At 39.4% G+C, this 23331-nt stretch overlaps 1 protein-coding gene across 2 annotated transcripts in view; it reads right to left on the bottom strand.

Moving 5' to 3' along the window:
- Positions 1 to 2844: 2844 nt before the first annotated feature.
- The window catches only part of LOC123371656, a 32688-nt gene continuing 12201 nt past the window's right edge, over positions 2845 to 23331 (bottom strand). Inside the window, exons 10-14 of one of the 2 annotated variants that reach the window (XM_045019439.1) lie at positions 11707 to 11805; positions 9446 to 9540; positions 9155 to 9292; positions 7762 to 7929; positions 2845 to 3406 (exon numbers count right to left, since the gene is read on the bottom strand). In XM_045019439.1, coding sequence (XP_044875374.1) covers positions 9253 to 9292; positions 9446 to 9540; positions 11707 to 11805 — 234 coding nt within the window. In that variant the 3' untranslated portion in view covers positions 2845 to 3406; positions 7762 to 7929; positions 9155 to 9252. Of the gene's footprint in view, positions 3407 to 7665; positions 7930 to 9154; positions 9293 to 9445; positions 9541 to 11706; positions 11806 to 23331 lie in introns of those variants that run through there. The other variant, XM_045019438.1, reaches the window with a different exon arrangement.

The following is a 23331-nucleotide window of genomic DNA, read 5'->3' as shown; positions in this document are numbered from 1 at the left end:
TAGAGGCGAACAAATGGAAATCACGTAAGTTGTAAGCTATAGTCTTTATAATCATTTATTTTTAAGAAAAATCTTTGAGATAATTGCTACCAGGCAAACAACTTCAGTTACTAATAAGAGAAACATATGGAAATGTGTTGGCTCATTTAATAAAGCAGCAAAAATTAGTGATCTCTGAAACAGGTGATCATTTTAATTTACATTAAACTCTCAGCATGATAGAGATGGTTGGTTTTCTTTTGAGGACTCTCAAAGGTGACATTGAAATGTTAGCAATTTTTCTGAATGTTTTGTTTAATAATGCAACAAAATAATTATAGTTCCTCTGGTGTTCCCTGGCTCAGTTTAGATTTGCAAAGGAAACAGAGGTAAAATTGGATAGACCTGTCCTTGGCTGGCTTCTGCTGCAGGCAGAAGAGATTATTTTTATATTCAAACAATTTTGAGATGATATATCCAAGTACTGAACTTGCTGAATGATCATGTGTGCCTGGAAGGCTGTAGAGAACAGAGTTCTTAAACTTTTGCAAACAAAACAAGGAAAATTGTTTTTGTTTTTAAGTGACCTTGTCAAGGTTTTACAGTCCCATCACTGAACTACCTGAAAAATGACAAAATCTGACTGAAAAAGTCGTCTTGTTTCTGTAGTAAATATCTAGGAGCAGATCTTAAGGTAGTATAAACTGTCATCACTTCTCTGAAGTCAATGGAGCTATGACAGTTTACACCTGCTCAAGATCCATTTCCTAGACACTAAATCTAATACAAAGCTTTTAAAAGCTTCTGAAGAACAAACTCTGCAGAGGCGGAATCCCAAGTAGCAGCCACAGTATGGCAGAACCTTGAAAAAACCTCCACTTCATCATTGAGGTCTATCACACTGTTATCACGTGTCATTAGAGTTACTCCTGCACAAAAAATTAAGAATTCTGCACACAATATTTTAAAATTCTGCAAAAGTCTGCAAATTTTATTTGTCAAATTAATGTGGAGGCTCCACCATGTCATTGGGGAGCACAGGCCACTGGCTGCATAGAGGTGGGAGATCACTGTGCAGTTCCCCACCCCCCCCAAACATGGACTCGGCAGTGAGGCGGCACCCAACCCTGACACAACACAAGAACCGGGGCTGCCCCAGAACAACCCAGGGCCTTGCCCCTCTGTGCCAGGTGCACCAGGTGTGGGCAGGCAGGCTCAGCAAGGCAGGATCCAAGTGTGGAGGGGCTTAGTGTGGGGGGATCCAGGTGTGGGTTGAGCTGGTTCGGTGTGGGGCAATCTGAGTGCGCACAGCTCAGTGGGAGATCTGGGTGCGGGGGCAGATCTGGATGCACAGAGGCTTGTTGGAAGGTTCTGGGTGCAACAGTAATGGGATTCTGCAGGAGGAACCAGGTGACGGTGTTTGGGGCTCAGTGGTGGGTCCAGATGCTGTGGAAATGGGTCTCAGTGGGGTGGGGATCCAGGTTCAGCTGGTTAGGGCTCAGTGGGGTGGGGTGGGGATCTGGATGTGGATGGCTTGTCGAGATGGTCCAGGTGCAGGGGGAGTGGGGCTCATTGGGGGGGTTCTGAGTGCGGGGGGGCGGTGAGGCTCGGCAGAAGGGTCTGGGTACAAGGGGGTCTGTATGCACAGGGGTTGGGAGGATGGGGGAGTAGCTCCCTGTATAGGGATCCCTCCCCCTGCAGCTGAGGAGTGATGGGTGCAGGAAGCAGGGGGGAGGGAGCGATTTGCAGAACTTTCTGCAGCTGGGGGAGAAATTTGCAGGTGAGTCTGACCTGGCCCTGGATGCCGTGCAGGGGAAGAGGAAGTCCCATCCTCCCCAGCCCAGCCGGGACTAGTAGCTGAGCCCAACGCAAGGGTAGGAGCCATCAGCTGGGTCTTCCTGAGTCCCACCCCCTGCCCCACAGTGATTTTCCTCTCTGCCGGCTGCCCTGGGCATCCAAAACATACTGCTGGGGAGGGTCACATGACCTCTCTCATGGCTTCCCTTTGCTTCCTTGTCAGAAAGTCATTTTTCTGCGGGGAATCAAAGAAATCTGTGGGGGACATAAATTCTGCACATGTGCAGTGGCACAGGATTCCCACAGGAGTATAGAGTGCATGTGTGTATGATAAAAATCAGAAATGCAAATGGATCTTTCCTTTAATGTTTCTTCACAGCATTCCTGAGCTGCTGTATCTCCTGTTATTCCAGCATAGGGTATCTCTTGAAATCAGTTGTGTCAAATTGTGCTCTATTGCTTGTGTACTGTTGTCTGCTGTTAGCGTCAGATCAGATTTCAATATTTCTAAAGCTCAGATACCTGCATAATATGCTCTTGGTAGTGAAATCAGATTAAATACTTAAAAATGGATTTGACAATCTTAATCTCCAGACAGACTATTGAAGAAACCTAATTTTTCACTGCCAGTATCAACTACGCTATTGTTTATAATTTATGAATTGTAAAATTTTAAAATGACGGATTGTTTTCTCCTTATACCTGGTGTGATTAAAACTTGCACAAGTTTCCACTGTGACAGTAAAGGGCCTAATCTTCTTCCCATTGAAGACAATGGCAATGGGATCAGTTTCAGACTGTTTTGGATGAAAGGGAGTACATATTTGTAGTAGTGAACTATAGCATTTAATAAACAAAAAATCCCTACTGTAAACACAAAACAGTGCTAAAGAAAAAAATAGAATTGTTTATTGTTTAGTACAATAATTTCAGTTCATCATTCAAAAACCCAATATACAACTTTTTGCTCATATAGCAAATATTTCAATGCACATTACACACACCTGTCATGCAGGGAAGTATTATGGTACACAGTTCTACTGTGGCACTGAGAGGTTAAGTGTCTTGCCCAAAGTCATACACTGATTTAGTGGCAAAGTTGAGACTCAAACCCAGGACTTCGGTTCTTAGTGCCCTGCTCTAATCACTAGACAATTCTTCCTCTCCCACTTCTGCTTTACAGTAAACACAGAGAGTGGGACTTTCAAAAGCATTCAGCATTGACCAGACTCTGCTCCTGTTGCAGTCAGTAAGGTGAGTTTTAGCCTTTTTGAAAAGCCCATCCACACTGTCTACATGAAACAGTGAATCCACTTTGAAATATGTTTTACATTTTTAAAGTGATTACAACACTAAATAGTTAATAACGAGTAGAGCTCTTGATTCATATCTGAGTGTTAGCTTCTAATACACATTCTCAGTGCTCCTTGAATCAGCTGGCCAATTCTCTTGTGATTTTTTCACTTTGCTGTTTATCTGACCTCCATAATCTTGTAGAAATCATGATTGTTCCCGAGGAAAAGAAAAAATTTGCTTTAAATTCCATCTTTATTTTTCTCTGAAATTACTGCTCACTCCATTGTCTAACTCTTTTGACGAACATTATTTCTTCCAATGTTTCTGCCAGACTCTAAAAACAAAAAAACAATATCAGAGCAAATTTTAGGACATCCTGTAGGTAAACTCTCTGTCCTCAAACTTCATGTCTGCTGCACTTCATAGTTATTCAACATTCCTTATTCTGTATTTACTCAGACAGCTTTCACTATCTGAGTTCAATGGAAGAGCTGTCTGAGTAAGGAGTTCAGAACAGGGCTTCTATAATGTTATCATCTTTGCTGAATCAACAGCATTTGGTTGGCTATGCCTCTGTGATAATCTAAGAAATCCTTAAAGTTGCACTGCAGTTGAAGTTACAATATACCACATACATACAGTTACTGGTGACATAACAGTGGAATAAAAAGTTATTGTGTCTGGGGAAAGGGAGATAATTACAGAATTTTTTAAGGTTATAAACATGGATAAAGTTGTATCTTTAAGGACTATATGAAAGCGGTAACAGCAGAAGCAGAGAAGACAATCTGTGGGCAGTAAATACACCTCTACCCCGATATAACGTGACCCAATATAACACAAATTTGGATATAATGTAGTAAAGCAGTGCTCCAGGGGGGGGCAGGGCTGCTCACTCCGGCGGATCAAAGCAAGTTCGATATAATACGGTTTCACCTATAACACACTAAGATTTTTTGGCTCCCAAGGACAGCGTTATATTGGGATAGAGGTGTAGAGTCTAGGAGACAGTGCATGTTTCATGCTGTACTAAGACCTTGATCCTGATCCTTGTGGGAACAGGAGTCTGCCAGCATAAATCAGTTTGAAGGACCAGGGCCTAAGTCTATGTGTCATACCTTGAAAATAAAGAGAGATTCAAGTCTTCTCCTTTTGTGGTGCTATTTTTCCCCCATAGCTAATCTAGGTTTGGGTGATTCCTCCCCCCCATTCCCCAGAAGGAAATATTTGGGGCGTGTCACAATTGCAAGGCTGCAGGCACTAACCAGGAAGAAAAAATAGCACTGACTCGTTTGGGGTTTTTTGGGGAAAAAAACATTAAAATTGGATTGAATTTGCAATTGCAAACAGTTGTTAAAAAAATGGGTCAAACTTGGGGCACTGATAGGTTTTTACTAAAAGGGCAGCTAACTAGAAAATATTTCCAGACAAGATTTAGGTTGGAGTTAAACTGGCAAGTTCATAAGAACTTAAGTACTAAATTCATCCTTGGTGTAACCATAGCTATATCGAATAGCACTGGAGAATAATTTGGCCCACTATTTTTCTTAGTTGAACATGGTCATTTCCATGAAATAGTTATTGGGGAAACCAGAAAACCCTACATTAGGATTGGTTTTTTAAAAAGCTCAAAGGTTAGAAAATATGAAAATTCAGACTTACAGTACCCGAGCAACCTCAATTCTTGATATCCTCCATTTGAATTATGCATAGACATCATGGTGTATCTCATATACGTTGACATTCAGAGCTATAGCCTCCATTATACTGTCCCATACTCTACATACTATGCACCCATTATACGTAAGTGTTAAGGGTAAATGGCAATACAAAGAATTAAATCTAGAATAAAATTATTGAGTAGAAAGTAGAACAGATTCCATTTTCTTGTAGATGAACTTCATGTTTTTTGATTCTCATTGACAATGGCTTCCTTGTAAATCACAGTGTGTGTGTAGCTATTATAACATCAAACACATGTTGCATTCCTATAGCTGAGGTTAGAGAGGAGCCTCCCCTCCTTGATGGAATTTTTTGCTGCTCAGCTGACCAGATGTATGATTCAGGTTCACTTTCCCTTTAAATGTTAAGTATGGCCACAACTAGAGGCAGACCAGACTAGATAAACAGTGTCATGTCTATTACAACATGACAACTCTCATGTTCCTGTTCAATTCTAAGGCTTTTCCACTTTGAGTCAAACAAGTATCTGAGTGTGGAAATGAGCAATGTTTTAATTTCTTTGCAGATATCCCAGAGTTATAAACAATAATACATGCTCTAGAAAATCTGCAATTTACAACGCGGACCACAAGGACACTTTCAAGCTAAATATTCATGCTGAAATGAAATTTATGTTAAGCTGAGAGAGAACTTGACAGTAGGATTTGTCCTCAAACACATATTTACCCCTTAATTTGACTCCCTATCTGATTAGTGATGTATTTCTATTATAGTAGTGCCCAAGTGCCCCATTGTGCTATGCATTGTGTAAACACATAGACACGATCCTTTCCCAAAGCTCTTACAAACTAGACTTGTTAATTGATTTTCTGTTACTAACTATAACCTGCAAATACTCACCTTTTGAGTCTCACTGCACCAATACTGGGTTTTATTGCTTTCTTTTCCACCATCTCCAGCTTCACTTATTTTAGCCTCTCTTTTATACTGGTCTCACCACCTTTACCACCTGTTGTCTCTCCCCCTCTTTTTCATTCCCCTACTTTCCCACAAATCCACATCCCACCTCCACCCCAGCCCTCTCAACCTTCCCCAACATAGCCTTTCACCCTCCCTCCAGCCCTTGCCTTTCTTTACCAGCCTTGTCCCTCCCTTTCTCCTGATCCCTATGGAATGCTCATCCCATTTCTAGCATCCAGGTCCTCCATCTCCTCTGTTCTCCATTGCTAGGGGCTCACTGAAACCTGGCTCCCTTCTCTGGCACTGCCTTTAAGCTGTTCTCTCTCCTGGTGCCTCTCCTCACACACTCCTTGCCTTGGCTTCCACTCATGCCACTTCCAGACAGTCCTCATTTGTTCTCTTTGGAACAACATTTCATTACACATGGTTCTCCCCTCTCCTTCCATGTTGCTAACTACCGCCACCTAGCTGACATCTCCCCATTCTCTTTCATCCCTGACTTTGATACCTGGCTCTCTTCTTCTCTTCACCAAGCTCTACCCTTCACACTGTAGTATGTACTGTACGAAATCAAAAACTAGGCAGTAACAAGCCTAGAAGAGGACTCCCTTGAGTACATTGGTGCATCATAAATGTTATCAGAATCCCTCAATGAAATTATAGTCTCCTTAGTTACACTTGGCATGGTTCAAAGGTATTAGAGATGAAACAGGCCTGCTCAGGGTATTCAATCCAACCTTTATCACTCCAGGATTATAGCCTACAATATATTTTCTATTACTTTGCCTGGCCTGGTTTTAAATGTCTAACATAATCACTCCCCTTGGGTCTTCCACAAACTAACAGATCTCACTGACAGAAAGAGTTCCCAATATTCAGTTTAGGTTGCACTCTTATGGACTATTCATAATGAAGGTTGGTTTGTATGTTGTTTGTAGTTGGCCTTACCTAATTACTACATGATGTCATATTTTGCTTTTCTGTTGCTTCTCTTTATAATTTGACTTCACTCCTCTCTATCTTATAAGCTTCTCAATCAGCACCATTTTCCAGGGTTTGAACAACACTGGTCTCTGGAGAACCAGAGACTTTTGCTGTCTTGCTTAACAAAGCACTAGTTGAACAGCAATGGTATGTTTCCATTGCAAATGCCACTGTTTTTCCTCCACCCACATGACGAAAGAAGGGGGTAATTCTTCAAATCCCAACCACTGCATTTCCTTGAGGCGCAGATCCATTAGCAATGGGAAAAAAATGCTTCAATGACCACGATCACTGGTGACCCCATACTAGACATTAAGGGAGATGACCAATAAATACAGTAAAAAATTTCAAATGAAATGAGATTGCAAAATGCACAGAGGGCAATAATTACGTTTTTAGACTGGACTGACACGGCCCCTCTTGCCACAACATCTGTTGTAGATTAAAGCTGAAGGATTTCTCTGAAATGATGCACTTACATAGTGTTCACAGCTGCAGAACTAACCAAGCCTACTAATGTTTGGTCAGTCCAAAGAGGTCTTGACTTAAGATGTGTATTTTTTAATTAATATAGTAGAAGTGGGGTTGAACTCAAACATGCCTCTCTCCTGGTCCCACCGGTTGATGATAATATCACTGCTAACAGCATACCTTACCACTCTGCGGTGTCAGGAAGGAGGCTGATATGAGTCTGCCTGTAAAAGTGTCCTCTTAAAATAAAACTGGAATGCATTGTACTTTAGCTTTTAAGCCTTTTGTTGCAGATTTTAATTTAACTACTCCTGGGTCCCATCAGGTTGGTTTGTGAAAGGGACACCTAGCATGGAAAGTGGGAGAAAGCTGCCTCCATGATAGCATATTCACCTTCCCCATCAAGTGCTGATATCTCAATAAATTACATTCTGGCCCTTTGCATAATACAGAAGTAAAACTATGGACTGGATCTTTGAATGTTGTCATCAAGAAGTTTAATAGTTGTTAAAAGCATATGTACAGGGATACTGTGCACCATTCAGCCGTCACCGTTAAAAACATGTCTCACAAAAGATACAGCACAGTTACCATTTCCTGTCTATGAGGTCTGAATAGTGGCTCCCTGTTGAAAAATTGAGGTATGTCAGATACCATCATGCAGTAACTGTTAGGAAATGCTGCCTTTATAATGCCTACTGCTCCAGGTCCAGTTCTGCTCCCACTGATTTCAATGACAAAACTGCAGGAGTGACTCTCCTATGAGGAAAGAAAGTAGTGATTAGATAGGTGTATTTATTCATATGACTAGGCAACTAGGTGCACTGCTACAGGATTCAGATAGCTGACTCAAATAGATGCTTGAACCATGACAACAGGGAGCCACTATTCAGACATCACATGGGCCTCGTTCTAATATTGGACGGTCTGCATTTCCCACCTTCAAGCCCAGCTTTCCTCAAATCATCCCCAGGTGGGAGGTTTCTGAAATACCTAATGCTGTGTTGTGCCAACAGCAGGATCTTCTACACCAGAGCACTGTAGTCTGAAAATCTCTGTCTTGCAGGTTTTAATTTAACTACTATGGCTGGAAACTAGTAAATGAATTACCTGCTTGGCCCAGAAGTTTCTAACAAGTCTACTGCTTTGGCTTATGAAAATTCTGCTACTTTTGTATGTAAAGAAAATGTGTTCATTTCCTATATCTGTTACTTTAGTTAAGCCAGTTTTCTGTTGCTTTTCACTGGAAGTTTACTTTTGCTATTTGTCTGGAAATCATTCACTGTACCTTGGTTTATGCTTTGGGTTGGAGCACAGGAAATGTCTGGACTCCAGAAAAAAAAGAAAAGAAAAAAGGAGGGGGGGGAAAAAAAGGACTAAATATTTTACAGTTGTTAGAAAGCTCCTGGCCAGTGCATTGTCTTTACATCAGTTATAAAACATCCTAATGCATCTGTTGTAGTAAGAGAGTATGGTCCAGTTTATCTTTCTTAGAGAGTTAAAAAAGGCCCATTCCTGCAAACACTTAAGGATATGAGTAACGTTATGCATGTGTGTAATCCCACTGAAATTAACAGAACTGCTTGTGAGCAAAATTAAGCACATGTGTAAGTGTTTGCAGGATCTGGGCCAAGGTTTGGAATGCACACATAATGTGGGGGGAACAGATAGCTGGTTAGTAAGGAAGAATCAGTCATGTGTCTGTGCTGACTGCTACAAAGCAATCCTGTCCCCATAGGATTTTTTGAAAGATCCTTCCATCAGGCTCAGAGTCATGAATGAAAATGAATAATAGAATAAATTTAATGTAGGTATATGAATGACTTTTAAAGATTATTTAGATACTTCAGGCAATATTTTGGATACCACTGAATGTTCATATGTATTTAATATGGAATTACTGTCTTTAAGATAGCATTTTGGCATTAACTAATTAATTTATGGCATGATCCTATTCCCAGTGAAGGCAAAGGAAAATACTCACTGACTTCAATGGGAGTAGAATTGGGCCATTATAGATAAACATGTTGAAGTTATGCCAACCCATCACCAATATAGCCAATTCTCTGCACATTTGCATCCTCAGCATTGTTCCTCCAGTGTGTGTTTCCACATTTCTTTCCTGTTAATTAAGGAGAAAAACAAAATGTGTACGTTAGTGGATTCTCTCCACATGCCAAAGCCAAACACTAATTCTCACCCTGGAAATTCATAGGCATTACCCATGAATGCCCTGTAATAACCATTTTTTTTCTCATTTTACATTGCTGTGTACCTGTGGTCATCTCGGACTTTGATTTGTTGTAGGATAAAATGGGTTTGAACATCATCTTGATTTTTTTCTCTCTGTTTCTTGATGTTACTTGCTTCCTAATGAGAAAAATAACACAGCTTATTGCCCATCCTTTCACATTTACAACCATGAAGGTTAGTCATTCTAGTATTCCAAAATTATTCTCAAACTAATCACTTACACTTTGGATAGGACTGTATTTATTTCTTATGCCTTATCAACCTTTATTATAAAAATTCCACTAATTTTCCTTTTGCGTATTTGATTTCTTCCTATGGTTGCTTTTCAATTTAATTTTTTTAAAATCTGAAATAGTTATTTGAACAGTTTTGTTATGCAGATGGGGTTTTGAATCTCCAAACTATAAAAAAGTGGGCATATAAAAATCAGATCTTGCTTTCTGGATAAAGTAGTAAGATTTAACTTAAGAACCATTTCAGAAAAATATGTAAATTAGAATGAATAATCATAGGGCTCTCCGTGGGAATGCGAGCAATTCTGAGCATCAGTAAGGTGATAAGATCAACATATGGGATAGGAGGGAGGGTGAGAGGGAAAGCAGAATCCAGATTACTCCCCAGGGACCAGTAGCATCAAAGGCAGCACTGGAGGTAGCTAATTTAGTAATGATAGAGAGATGGGGAACAGCTTAATATGGAATTAATTATGAAAGAGAAAACCAGAACATGACACCTATGTTGCAACATTTAAACAGAGATTCATTCATTCCCAGCACACACCAATATAAGCACAAAAGCAGAGCACCTGGGGCTGGTGTTTACCTTAGTCTACCTACCCCACGGATAAGTATACTTTTGCCTTGCAGACATTCAGTTCTCAAAGTGTGCAGAGTTTCATACATGAAACACTCATTCACTCAGAGATGAATAAACAGAGAGAGAGAGAGAGAGAGAGAGAGGGAGAAAACTGACCCTTTTTTGCAATTCTGATGTGAAGGTCTTTGTGATTGAATGAATCTGGGATGAGTGTTGGCCAACGCTCAAGTTGGCAAATCAGTTTACTGCAGTGCTCAGCAGAGTGGGCCCCATTTTATATTCTTCATGTAACATTATGTGTCCAAGAACCTGCTTTTACACAACTGTTTACTGCCCTTGTGAACAACACAGCAGCAGCTTTCTAGAACACATGGACTGTCTCTGACAAGCTGCCAAAGACGCATTTTTAAATGGCATAGGAAAAACAGAGCATGGTGGTCGCTGAAAGCAGAGTGAAAGAAATGTATGTGGGGGATTAAAGTTCTTCTCTAACAGTTCATCTGTCCAGGTCTGCACAAAATCAAGGAGTAGGGTGAAAAATGCAGCTTTGTTTTCGTTTCCAGTGGTTGCTTCCCATTATCTGTTAATTCTCAAATGAGCATTTCCTACAGCTGGGACATTTCATTCTGTGCTTCATGGGTCAGTACAGGAAAGTGCCAAAGGCAAGTGATAGACATTGATGAGCAGATGGAGGGCACTTCTACCATTAGATCACATAGAATATGACAGGGACAACAGTCTGCCAAAGCCGGTGTCTTATGTCAAAGTCCTACACATGGTGTGAGGGAATTGATATCCAGGCATATGAAGTCACCTGAGAACCAGGATGTAGTAGAAAGTACAAAAACATACTCACCTTTTGGGGGGGTTATAAGGTGGTAAAATTATGCCTATTTTTGGCAGCTACAAGTGGTCAGAATAATAATGTGACTCATAATATTAATTCAAGTCTCCCAAATTAACAGGAAGACAGGTATGTACAACACGGTGGTTTCTAAAAGCTAATCTTGTGACTTAGCAATCAGGCCCCATAAAGCTTCATTATAGGATGGAGTGAGGGCTAGAATGAAGGATTAAAAGAACAAACTGTGACAGAACTGAACACTGTCTAGTGTCTCTAGTCACTGCCTCAAGGAGCCAGGGGTCCATTAGGTAATATTAATTGAAAAGACAGGTCATGATAAGACTAAGATTGATGCCTGAGATCACTTACCACAAAAAATTCAGTCTTCAGAATAAAATAGCTTGTTACACTATAGCTGACTGTATCCTGAATTGTCAGTCATATACACCACTGAACAGTTTCAATAAAACATATATATTCCTTACCCCTCCCCCTCAACCCCAAAAGTGCTGTTTATGTAAAGCTTCTACAGCTCTTTGTAAAGTTATATACATGCCATAACATAAAACACATGACATATTGTATTCTATGATGTAAATTAACTTCTGATCTTTATTGCTTACTTCTGTGGCTCTGAAGATTATGTCAAAACCTAAAGTCCACGTTGGGCTCTTGTCAGTGAATGTCTCCTGACCCAGCTGCTTTGCCATCTCAAACGTTACCTGGAACACAATACTCTTAATTACTAGTCTCTAAATGACGTGTCTCATGAAAGTCTTGCAGAAGCCACTATTTCTCCTCATCCTCCTCTTAAATTGCTCTGTGCGTTCTTTGCTGAAGCTGAGGGTCTGGGCCACTTTCTTTCTTTCTTTTTCATTTATAACAGCTTTATTTATAAAACAGTTACACACACACAAAACCCCTCTTTAAAATACAACAAAAGACTCATTTAACTATCATTTTTTTTAAACTTTCAGGAAGAAGTTCTTAGCCCAGCTACCTATGAACACAAAATGCAATTAAACCTGTCTTAAACAACTACTCAGACTAAAATGTGCTTAAAGGAGATGTCCTTCTATTAGATGTGAAACAGAATTGTACGCAGAAAAATTGGGGGATACGCTGATGCGGTCAACTAAAACAGAAGAGTGCCTAATAACCATGATGACTTGTATGGGTTTCAGTATATAAGAACGAAGGATGAGATTGGGTTTATGTATATTTCTTTTTCTTAACCCCAAAACAGCTGGATTTTTATGAAAGTTTAAATTTACAGACAAAGATGTCTAATCTTGAAGTCTATACTCCAGCAAAATTCCTACTGATCTCAGTGGAACTATTTAGATGCTTAAAGTTAACATGCACTCAAATGCTTAGCTGAATTGGGGCCTTAATTTTTGCTATTATATTTGCTAGTTTATCTATTTTTTTTCTCAATGTACCCTTTAATCTAAAACATACTTTTTTAACAATACCAAGCAATAAAAACTTTAATGAAATTATTTGGAATACACCTTTGTAGATCTTTTTTGAGAAATTTCTTTGTTTATACAGTATGTTACAAAATGCCTTTCAACTCTACAAAATGTTCCTAGAAGTCTAAAATAAACCATTTGAAAGCTGTTTGACAGAATAGTGCCAAAAGGGGAGCAAAGGGTGAGGTAGAATGTCATTTATTCTAAAAATTTCCAGGCATAAAACAAAACAAAATTGTCAAGTTATGTGTGATGGGTCTAATCCCCAGACAGTATTAATCACCCAGCATGAATTAAACCTGTTACAAAGTGCTGCACGGTACGTGGATTGTTTTTCTTCTCATTCTGATCACCCATACTGCCATTCTAGCTGGACTCTCTGCATGGCAGCCACCACTTTAAAGAGGGTGGGAAGTGTGTGCTTTCCCCTAGAACAGGGGTCCGCAACATTTCAGAAATACTGTGCCAAGTCTTCATTTATTCACTCTGATTTAAGGTTTCACGTGCCAGTAATACATTTTTAATGTTTTTAGAAGGTCTCTTTCTATAAGTCTATAATATATAACTAAACTATTGTTGTATGTAAAGTAAATAAGGTTTTTAAAATGTTTAAGAAGCTCCATTTAAAATTAAATTAAAATGCAGAGCCCCCCTGACCGGTGGCCAGGACCCGGGCAGTGTGAGTGCCACTGAAAATCTGCTTGTGTGCCGCCTTCGGTTGCCTACCCCGCCCTAGAAGGTCTCATTCTGGAACAGTGAAATAGTTTGGACTGTTGGCAGACTTAGGCAAGAACTGCCTACAAAACAGACACTTAGAAACAGAAAAAATCAAGTAATGGTGTGGCAGGCTTAGGCCTGGTCTACACTAGGGGGAGGGGTCGAACTAAGGTACGCAAGTTCAGCTACGCTATTGCGTAGCTGAACTCGAACTACCTTAGTTCGAACTACTCACCCGTCCAGATGCCGCGGGATCGAAGTCCGCGGCTCCCCCGTCAACTCCGCCACTGCCGTTCGCGGTGGTGGAGTTCCGGAGTCGACGGGAGCGCGTTCGGAGTTCGATATATCACGTCTAGATGAGACGCGATATATCGAACTCCAAGAAGTCGAACGCTACCCGCCGATCCGGGTGGGTAGTATAGACGTAGCCTTAGACTCTTGGGAGCCTCCTTATGCCAGTCATCTCTCCACATAAAGTGGAGTGTACAAACGTCCATGTCACCTGAATACAAAAAAATGGAATAGATATACACCAGTCATAGCCCATCATCAGTATCATTCTTAGAGCTGCTTGGAAATTTTCTGACAGTTTTCCATCAGAAAATGCCATTTTGTCCAAATTGAAATGTTTGTGGAAACACGGCTATTTCACATAAATTTCCTTTTGAAAAAAATCAAGGCAAAGTGTTTTTAATAATGCTGAAACATTCTGGTTTGACATTGCTTTGTATGGAACATTTTGATTTCTCATTTCAAACAACTTTTTTAAACTTTTTTTTTTAATTTAAAAACATTTTAAATTTATTTTCAAAAGTCAAAAGAGGAATAAAAAGTTTTTTGATTATTATCAAAACAACATGCCAATTGACCAGAAACTAATTTTTAACATACTTTCTTTTCACAGGAAAATTTTTTGGTTTTGTTCGAATTTGAAACGAGAACAAAATTTGAAATGTTGGAAATTCTGCGTTCTGACCAGCTCTAACCCTGCTAAAGATCTAGGTTGGTGTCTGATTTCGCATTCTGCCATTTCTGTGGGGCTCCACAGTGACATGAGGACATAGTATAAGAAGAGAACAGGTGTTCTTTGGGGGCTTGTGTGAATTCCCACTGCTATGAGTTGCCCCCTAGCAATGTCTCCTGCAACTGTGAATGCACAGGGGTGATTCTCAAAGAACCAGCAGTGGCTGATAAGTGACTTCTTCTGAATAGACAGAACTAAATTAACTCTTCATAACATACTTTTGAGGGCTGAAAATCACCCATTCTTCAGATTAAAATGGGTGAGAGTGACGCAGTATATTTACAGGTGAAGAGTGGGGATGGATGGCGGGAAGCAGGCAATCTAAGGACATGAAGTATCAGTGAAGAGCACCCTGATGGGTGGTTAATCCATTATAGTATGTACGGCGATATGAAAGGTGTTGGGACAGCTGAAGGATCCTTGGCCAGAATTTAGGCTTTTAGGACACAAATCAATAGTTAGAAATAGCCTGGTTAGGCTATTGGTCCTTGTTAGCAAGCACCAGCCAGGCTTTTATGAAATTTGATCCTCAGTACAAAGTCCTTCCTTTACAATGACTGCCTCAACTTTGCCACCCACAAAGTAGCATTCACAGCTTTTAGCAATCTCCTTCCTATGACTGACTTGGTTAATAATTCAGTAATCTCTGATCAGATAATGGCTTTGGCAGGAAGTGCAGCTTCTGCATGTGTATGCAGAGGGCAGTCATTTTTCCCTTCCGACTCACTGTAGCTCTGAGCTTGATTGAACTCTGAGCTCAGAGAAATGTTCTGCTTCTGATTCCAGGTGAAGCTTTAATCTTTCTTTCTTATTTAAAAAAAAACATAATTGTTCAGTAGTTGTTGCAAGAAAAAAAGCAAATATCAATGAATTTCTAATGCACTTATTTTAGGTTTTAATTGCAATGTCTCCTTATCTTGCCACTGTTTTAAGAACAAATATAAAATAAGGGTTCAAGTAGAAAATAGGAAAATTATCATTTCCCAGCACACCTAGAGCAAGATTTTGATTGGCCATAGGTCTGCTCCTGAGATGCTGTACATGGAGCTCCAACTGAAGTCACTGGGAGTTTTGCACACCGAAGCAACTTAGGATACTCCCCTTTTTCATTATTTTTGGAGGGTTTTTTATTTTCTTTCTCTGAGCCAAAATGGGCTAGATCCTCAGCTGCTGTTCATCAGTGCAGCTTTATTGACTTTGTTGGGCTCAGCTCTTCAGCTGATGTAAACTGGCGGAGGTCAATTGGCTTCTTCAACCAGATTCTCCGCTGCTGGTGTAAATTGGCATAGCTCTAGTAGAGGCAAGGATCTGAATTTTCAAATGCCCCATCACACCAATCCAAACATCTCAAACTGGGGGGTATTTGAAATCTGGGCTTGAATCAGAATTTTGTCCCTTGAGTCCATCTCTAAATTAAACACAACTCTCTGGAAGTGAATTACTTTCCCCATAGAGCCATTCTTCATTTAATTTCTGATTTTAACTCTTCGTTATTTATCAAAAAGATTTGACCTGCAGACTTTCCAATGAAATTTCCATCTGTCTCTAATAAAGCACCAACTCCCTTCTGTGGCAGTATACATTTGGGGTTTTGAAACAGAAACTATTTGTCTTCTAGGCTAGTTAAAATAAGATATCAGAACAACAGCGCTTCCTTGCTGCCAGGTCAAAACAGTTAAAACTTTCTTTCTAAACTCTGTGAAAAGGCAAAACTACTTATTCTTGCAAAACCACATTAAACTGAAAACAACAACAAAAGTATTGCTGACCTTGTTTAATAAAACCCAACACGGAAAACATACTAAGAAGGATAGTCTGGATTAGAGGGAAGGAGCAAGGAGGGTAAATTAAAGACTTCATTTATACCACCTAGAGAAGGAATGTAAAAGGGTGGGTTTCAAGGAGGGTTTAATTGAAGTATATGAAAATGTTACATGGTTTAAGATAAGATCAGCAAGGATAACTACTTTCAGCACAAACAATATAATCGGGGTACACACAGAAGTTCAAAAGAAACAATTCAGAACAGACTTGGACGGGGAAGAATCCTAAGAACAGTGAACCTGTGGAGCCCCTGCTGTACCAAGGATTTTAAGAGAAAAATACTAGTTGCTCAAAAAAACCAACTGTCTGCTATCACATGGAAAAAAGTGAATTTAAATGGCAGCAGAGGACAAATGGCTCTTTCTTAAAGAGAGAATTTAAAACACTGGGTGAAATTTGTGCTATCAAGATATTTTGATAGTCATTTAAAACCAGCCACATTAATAGTGAAACTTTGCAACACTAAGAAAGATAAATACACAACCCTCAGTTTCTCCAACCTTAAATTACTTAGGCCATACTGGATGTTTCTTTTTAACATGTTACATAAAAGAGATTTTATCGACTCAAATATGCTTTTAATTAACTTAAGTTGTGAATGCAACAGGGAGGTAAAAAAGAAAAAAACAGGATGACTAAAATTATTTCATCTTCAAAAGAATGTACAATTCCATTAACAACAACAACAACAACAACAGAAGTCAAAGAGAGAGGGGTTTCTACAAAGAAGCACTCTCTCTCTCTCTCTCTCTCTCTCTCTCTCAAAAGATTAGTCCAGACAGTTGCACTGCCATATACTCATGCTTCTTTTTCAGGAGCACTGGAACTCAAATCTTTTTCCCCCTCCCTCTGACACAGCGAAATAGCAATATCTACGTCCCCAATCTGCTCTGCTGGGAAACTCTCACCCAATCCTCAGATGTATTGGGTAGTGGAATCTATTTGAGCTTCATGCACGTGGTTTAGTTCAGGGTCTTGCAAAGCCAAGTGCCAGTCCTTTGGCCCCAGATCCTCAAAGGTATTTAAGCACCTAATTCCCATTGATTTCCTTGGGGATTTAGTACCTAGATGCTTTTGAGGGTCTGGGACTTGGTTCCCATTTGAGTTGTTACATAGCATTTAGAAAACAAATGAACCCTTCTACGGATGAGTGAGTGGCTGTAAAACCACAAAAAATGTTGTGTTGTGTCTCACAATAAATATTTCGTGATGATTCTGGAAGTGAGCAACAACTTGAGCAGTTAAAAGGATTTTACCATTTGACTGATTTTATTGGGTTTTTTGTATGGATAGGTAAATAATTCTACCCTTACATTTGCCACTTACCTGATTTAGAGATATAGCTGATTGATTTTTCATTTGACAGACCTTAGCATCTAAGTGAGACCTTTATCAGCTGACTGACTGATCTTGACATCTGATTATTTCTTGCTGTGTAACTGATTCTGCCATATTAACTGATTCTCCTCCATCTGACTGATGTGCCATTTATCTTGTATTGTGTTTCACCACTTTATACATTGATTATTGCTATTTGATCACTTTTGTCAATGAACTGCTTTTGCTATCTATTCTTTAACCCTGCCATCCGCTGCCTTGATAGTCAGTGAAATTGTAGCACAAATTAGACAGTCTTTCTCTTCAACTGCTCCTATCGTCAATTCCATATTCTAATCTTTCTGTTCTCACTCCAGCATACCAGCCTTAACAGTCATCTTTAACAGCCAACTACCCTGTCGTACATTGTGCTCTTGTCTCTCTATCCTCTCCTCTATCTTTACTTGCCCTATCCACCACGTACCCCTCCAGTGTATCAAAAACATTGCTGCTAATGTAATAATCTTCCTCACTCGCTGCTTGGACCATGCTTGGAATCTAGACATTTCAAAGCTGCTGTGTAGGTTGCAAACAGTCTCCCTGGTGATCTAGAATCACACAAGTCCTGTCACTGGAAAAGAAGGGTTGTTGCAGGTCAGGTTTTAGGAGCATTGGTAGAACTATGTGAGGAAGGTTACATGGCGCCTGTCTGTACCGTGTCTGGCTCTTTCTAGTGCCCCGGGCCCATTTATTTCATTAGCACTTAAAACCTCTTTTAAAGTATTTATAAATCTTTATTGGGTGTTTCCAAGAGACACACATTATATAATTGGTCTTAAAATAAATCCGCTACAATATGTTTATAAATGTTGACTTTAGTTTCTCTGGAAATTTCCTCTTGGATGACAGGAGTTTATGTTGAGGTAGAAATACAAAATAAAAGAAGAAGCCAGTTATGTGCGAAGTTCTATTTTGGCTTGAAATAAACTAAACACCAAGTGGTTTAATTAGGCAAAGATTGCTAACACAGTGTTTTCCCTTTTGATTCAAACTGTAACCTAGGCAGAAACTTATTGATAAACATGTGCCTGATTGCTTGGTTTCCATTTTTGTTTTCATCTAGGTAGGCCAATGCCTCAAGATTCACATCGGGATCCTGAAAGACCATACCACCCTGACCATAAAGCTTAGGGGGTTCAGATCAGGGAGCTAGCATAAGCCTGTCTCTAATTTTTGGTCTGCAAGCCTAAAAATATACCAATTCCTAGAAAATGTTAAAACAGACAGTTTTACCCAATTCCTTTTTGCCCCAATACTGATATATATTTTGAATAATGTTCTTAAAAGTTGTTTGGTGCAGTAGTTGAGAGATGGTCTCAGTTTAAATTACAATGACAGGGGCTCTCAATTCAGATAGCTAGCACCATCCACCACTTAAGCAGGTGGATGAGGTGGGGTGGGAAATAGGCAAAGTCTGTAGCTGCTGGCCAACACACCTAAGCATGCTGGTATAGATATTAGCAGTAAACCCCACTACTGTTTCATCTTGCCTTCCCTGAGAAAGGAGGAACCAGGGGAGATATAGTGACTCAGCTTGTGTCTGAGGCACAATGCCTCCCAGGGCTGCTCCTAAAGTGGTGCAATTTGTGCACCGCCCTTGCTCAGGGCTGTGCCTAAAGTCAGTGTCTTTCCCAAAAGTAGTTGTGAACTGTTATTGCATAGCTTTTCCACATATAGGCTTCTCCTGCTGTGCCCAACCATGACTGAGAGTTTCCTCATCTTCAGTAACTTCTATCCCAACCTTAATGTTCTTTCACTGCCCCTTTTTCATAGTAGATTTGTTCTTTGCTCTTGGTTAAACAGTTTCAGAAATTCAGTTGTGAAATTATGGGAATAATTTTTGTCTTTTTCTCAGTCGCTTCAAATATTCAAACCTTGCCCTGAACAAGAGGATAATTTATATAGAGCACCAGGGGTGCATTGACTATTACACTCAGATAAAAAGACTACTCTATGGAGTATGGTATATTCACTGTGAGTAGAGGAATCCTGTCCTGATCCTAAGATGCTGGTAGTAGGCAGAGATAACATGCCCCTGATCCTACAAACTCTTATGGACCAGATTCTGCAACTTTAATTTCAGTGGGACTAAGTCATGGGGCAAGGTACTACTCACACTCAACATGAGTAAGTGTGGCAGACTTGGCTCTGTGCGGTTAGACCTTACACCAGTAGTTCCATCAGCAATTGGGCTGCAGGAGTTAGATCAAGAGCACAACAACAAAAATTACAAAAGCCTTTGTTGAGTAGGAAAAGGTAAAGAGGGCTGGGAAATACATCTGTATACACAGTGAGCAGTGAACTGGTCTTGCAGGGGGCGTAGAGCAGATCACTTGAGGAAATTAATATCACTTTTTTTGTTGGTTACTTGGTATTTTTAAATGTTTTATTTAATATAGATTAAATACATTTCAAATTCAGTATTTGGTGGGACTTGATTGGAAAGGCCTTGTGGTGTTTTAAGGGAGAGTAGCCTGAACTTGAGAGAAAGCAAGCAGGGACCAGTAAAGGAATTTGAATGGGCATGTGATATGGTCCTAGATCAGGAGAGAGAGAGACTGTTTTGGGAGAAGCATTTGGATAAGCTAGATGGGAACAAGATGAAAGAGATGATAATGACATATATAGGAAAATTATTCCTGAGTGGGGGCAGAATAGTAAAGCAAATAAAATCTGAGGTTAGTGGAACTCAGAGCCTCCCACAGAGATATCCAAAGATTTACTTTTGAAGAATGAGCAGAAGTGAAATCTTGGGAAGCACTATAGCAACTGTCACCAGGGATACCATCACAAATCAGAAACATATTTATCCAGAAGAATTACATGCTTTGGAGTGGGATGATAAACTCAGAAACAGTATTTTAAAAGCCAAAATGTTATTACCTGGTAATACCTATGGTATGTGAATGCAATGCTTGTGCGTCAGAATGAAACAGTTATTTTTAACAAGACACTGCAGTAAGCTATTACATGCCATAAGATGTGTCTGACAGAAAAATCAGGATACATATACAGAATTGCCAACAAACAGAGGCCTTGTCTGCACTATGGGTGCTACAACAGCATAGATGACGGTGCTGTGTATTTTCGTAGGACAGCAAAATTTAGGATTGTATGAAAAAATATACTAATGATGAAATAAGAGGGTGCATGTACTGACATCATCTCAATTATCACTGCTAACAGCAAGCTTCCTAATACAGCATTCAGACTTAAGCAAAACTGAGTAATTTTTATAACTATTTTTATTTATTCATTTTGCAGTGTCCTTCCTGGACTGTACAAAGACAGGTTTAATCCAAGTTCAGTTGCAATTTTTAACTTTTTTAAAAAATGAGACCTCCCTCTCAACAATATACACATTTATATTTGACTGTTTTTTCTTTTATGTAAAATATAGTTAAGACCTGAAAACCAACTTGGTAAGAATAATCAACATACTGTATGTTGTTCCCTGTGTCTTTGCTGCTTACTTGATGGACAAAAATAAGTTCTTACTACTCCAGAGCCAAAACCAAGTGAGGTTCTGTTTTGCTAGTGCACCAGCACATTTTGGTGATATAACAATAATACTTGACACTTTATACAAAGCCTTTCATCTGAGGATCTCAAAGCACTTTACAAAGGCACTTAAGCATTTGGTTCTCATTTTACAGATAGAAAATGGAGACACAAGGCACTTAAGTGATCAGCTTTATAGCACACAGTAACTCAGTCGCAGTTCTGGGAATAGAACCGAAGTCTCCTGACTCCTAAAGGTCTACTTAAGTCATGGAGAAATCATACATTTTTCATGGGTTGGTCATGGCATAAATAGCAAATTTCACAGATGTACTCATACCAAGCCATGCTTACTTCTGCGCTGCCTTCAGAGCTGGGGGGCCAGACAGTGGCAGCTGCTAGCCAGGCACCCAGTTCTGAAGGCAGTGCAGAAGTAAGGGTGGCAATACCGCAACCCCCCTACAATACGCTTGCAACCTCCTTTCGGGTTGTAATCCCCAGCTTGAGAAACGCTGTGTTCTCTTGTATACTTTTACGGCCGCAGATTTGGTAGGGCTTTACCAATTCCTTACTCTAACCACTAGATGACATTGCCAATGTTTGTTAAACATTTAATCTTGGTTAAGACTTTCTATAGCAAGTTTCAACAAAAGCGGATTAGTTTGTGTTCAGGTTATACACTTCTGATTTTAGGAGTTTATAATGCAAGTGTTGGCACAAAATATTATATCTTCTTATAGGCTTCCAACATAATTATTTCATTGCAGAGTTTAAAACTTCTCTTAACTATACCATTAAGATAATCTTTTATTCCCCTCTCTCAATTTTCCTTGAAAAACTATTTGATTTTGACTGCATTGTCAGGAGAGATACAATGAGAATCTAAAAAGATATCCTTTAGTTTAATAGCTTTCATTCTATTATCAAGTCATCACTAGAATAAACAAGGAATTGTCTGCAGTCAGGTTTCATTTTCAAGAGACAAAAAAAGATCCAAGGTTGAGTTTGCACTTAAGAAAAAATAATCTTTTGACTTTTAAACTGTGCAAAATTTGACATGAAAATAATTGAGATAGAATAAATATAGAATCCAAAATATTTTCTAAAGACTTGCCCTTGCATGTTAACCTGTGAGTCTCTAATATTTTAAACCAAACCAGCATTTTGGTGAAGCCCACATTTTTGTTAGTGTCTTGAACTCAGTGCTGCTCCCACTGAAATCAATTGAAAGCTTGTCACTGGCTTCACTGGGAGCAAGATCAGGTCCATGGTCTTGGTAATTTAATACAATCACTAGAAATGATGTGGGCAGTGTAAAGATGCTCACGATTTAACATGGTAATACTGTTAAATAGGCAGATCCAATGATTATATTACTGTGTAATGTTTCTCTGTACAAAAGTTCACTCTTGTCTCTGATATTTATGTGACTAAGATTTCTAAGCCTGTTAAAACTTTCTAAATAAAGAAATAGTTTAAAAATAAATAGTTCTGGAATATAGGAGTTCTGGGTTCTATTGCTGTCTGTCACTAACTCATTATGTGACCCTGGGCAAGTCATTTATTCTGCCTGCTTCAGTTTCACCATCTAGCAAATTCTTACCTACCTCCCAGATCTGAGGTGGAATGAATTAATACTTGTAATGTTGATGTTCTTGTAAGAAGACATGCTAGTGCAATGTACCATCCCTGCCCCTCAATGGTCTGAAGCCAAGGATTACATCCCGCTCAGCTGCCATGGAACCCTGTTGCCTTAATCCCCTTCACTTGAGTTCAATGTGGGGTTCAGGATTTGGCCCTCACTGTTTTTCTTCTAGTTACAGAACCTGCAACAGCTGCTGCCTTTGTCAAAAAGATAACTAATGAAAGTGACCTACCTAATGTGCTAGCCAGTAAAAACATAGGTTTATATTGAATATACACAGTCGAAACTAAAGGTTTTGCTCCTTTGTATGTTTCTATAGAGATACATACAAAAGACCCTTGCAGAAGACCTTTTTAGTGGTTAGTTTACAGGCTTGTGATTTACTTGGTAATGTGAAAATAGTTATAAAATAACCAGGGGTTAAAGAATAGACATCAATTTCAGTTTAACTATTTGGCTTTCAGATACCACAGTAATGAAAACTGGAAATTTAAGCAACAGGGAAAAAGAATACAGGCCAATAAAATAGAAGAGTCAGACTAAGAAGGAATTATTTGTGTATGCATTTATGGCAGTGGAAAATAAACATACTGTCTCAGAACAGAAAGAGAGCTTTGTATATTTTGTGAAAGTTTAATGCTGATTTCTACTAAACTCTCTTCAGCCCTCCCCATCCCCAAGACCA

The sequence above is a fragment of the Mauremys mutica genome, chromosome 5 (genome assembly GCF_020497125.1).
Source record: "Mauremys mutica isolate MM-2020 ecotype Southern chromosome 5, ASM2049712v1, whole genome shotgun sequence".
Classification (NCBI taxonomy): Eukaryota; Metazoa; Chordata; order Testudines; family Geoemydidae; genus Mauremys; species Mauremys mutica.
Note: the sequence above shows the minus strand (reverse complement) of the source record. Positions and strands in the feature narration are given on the sequence as shown.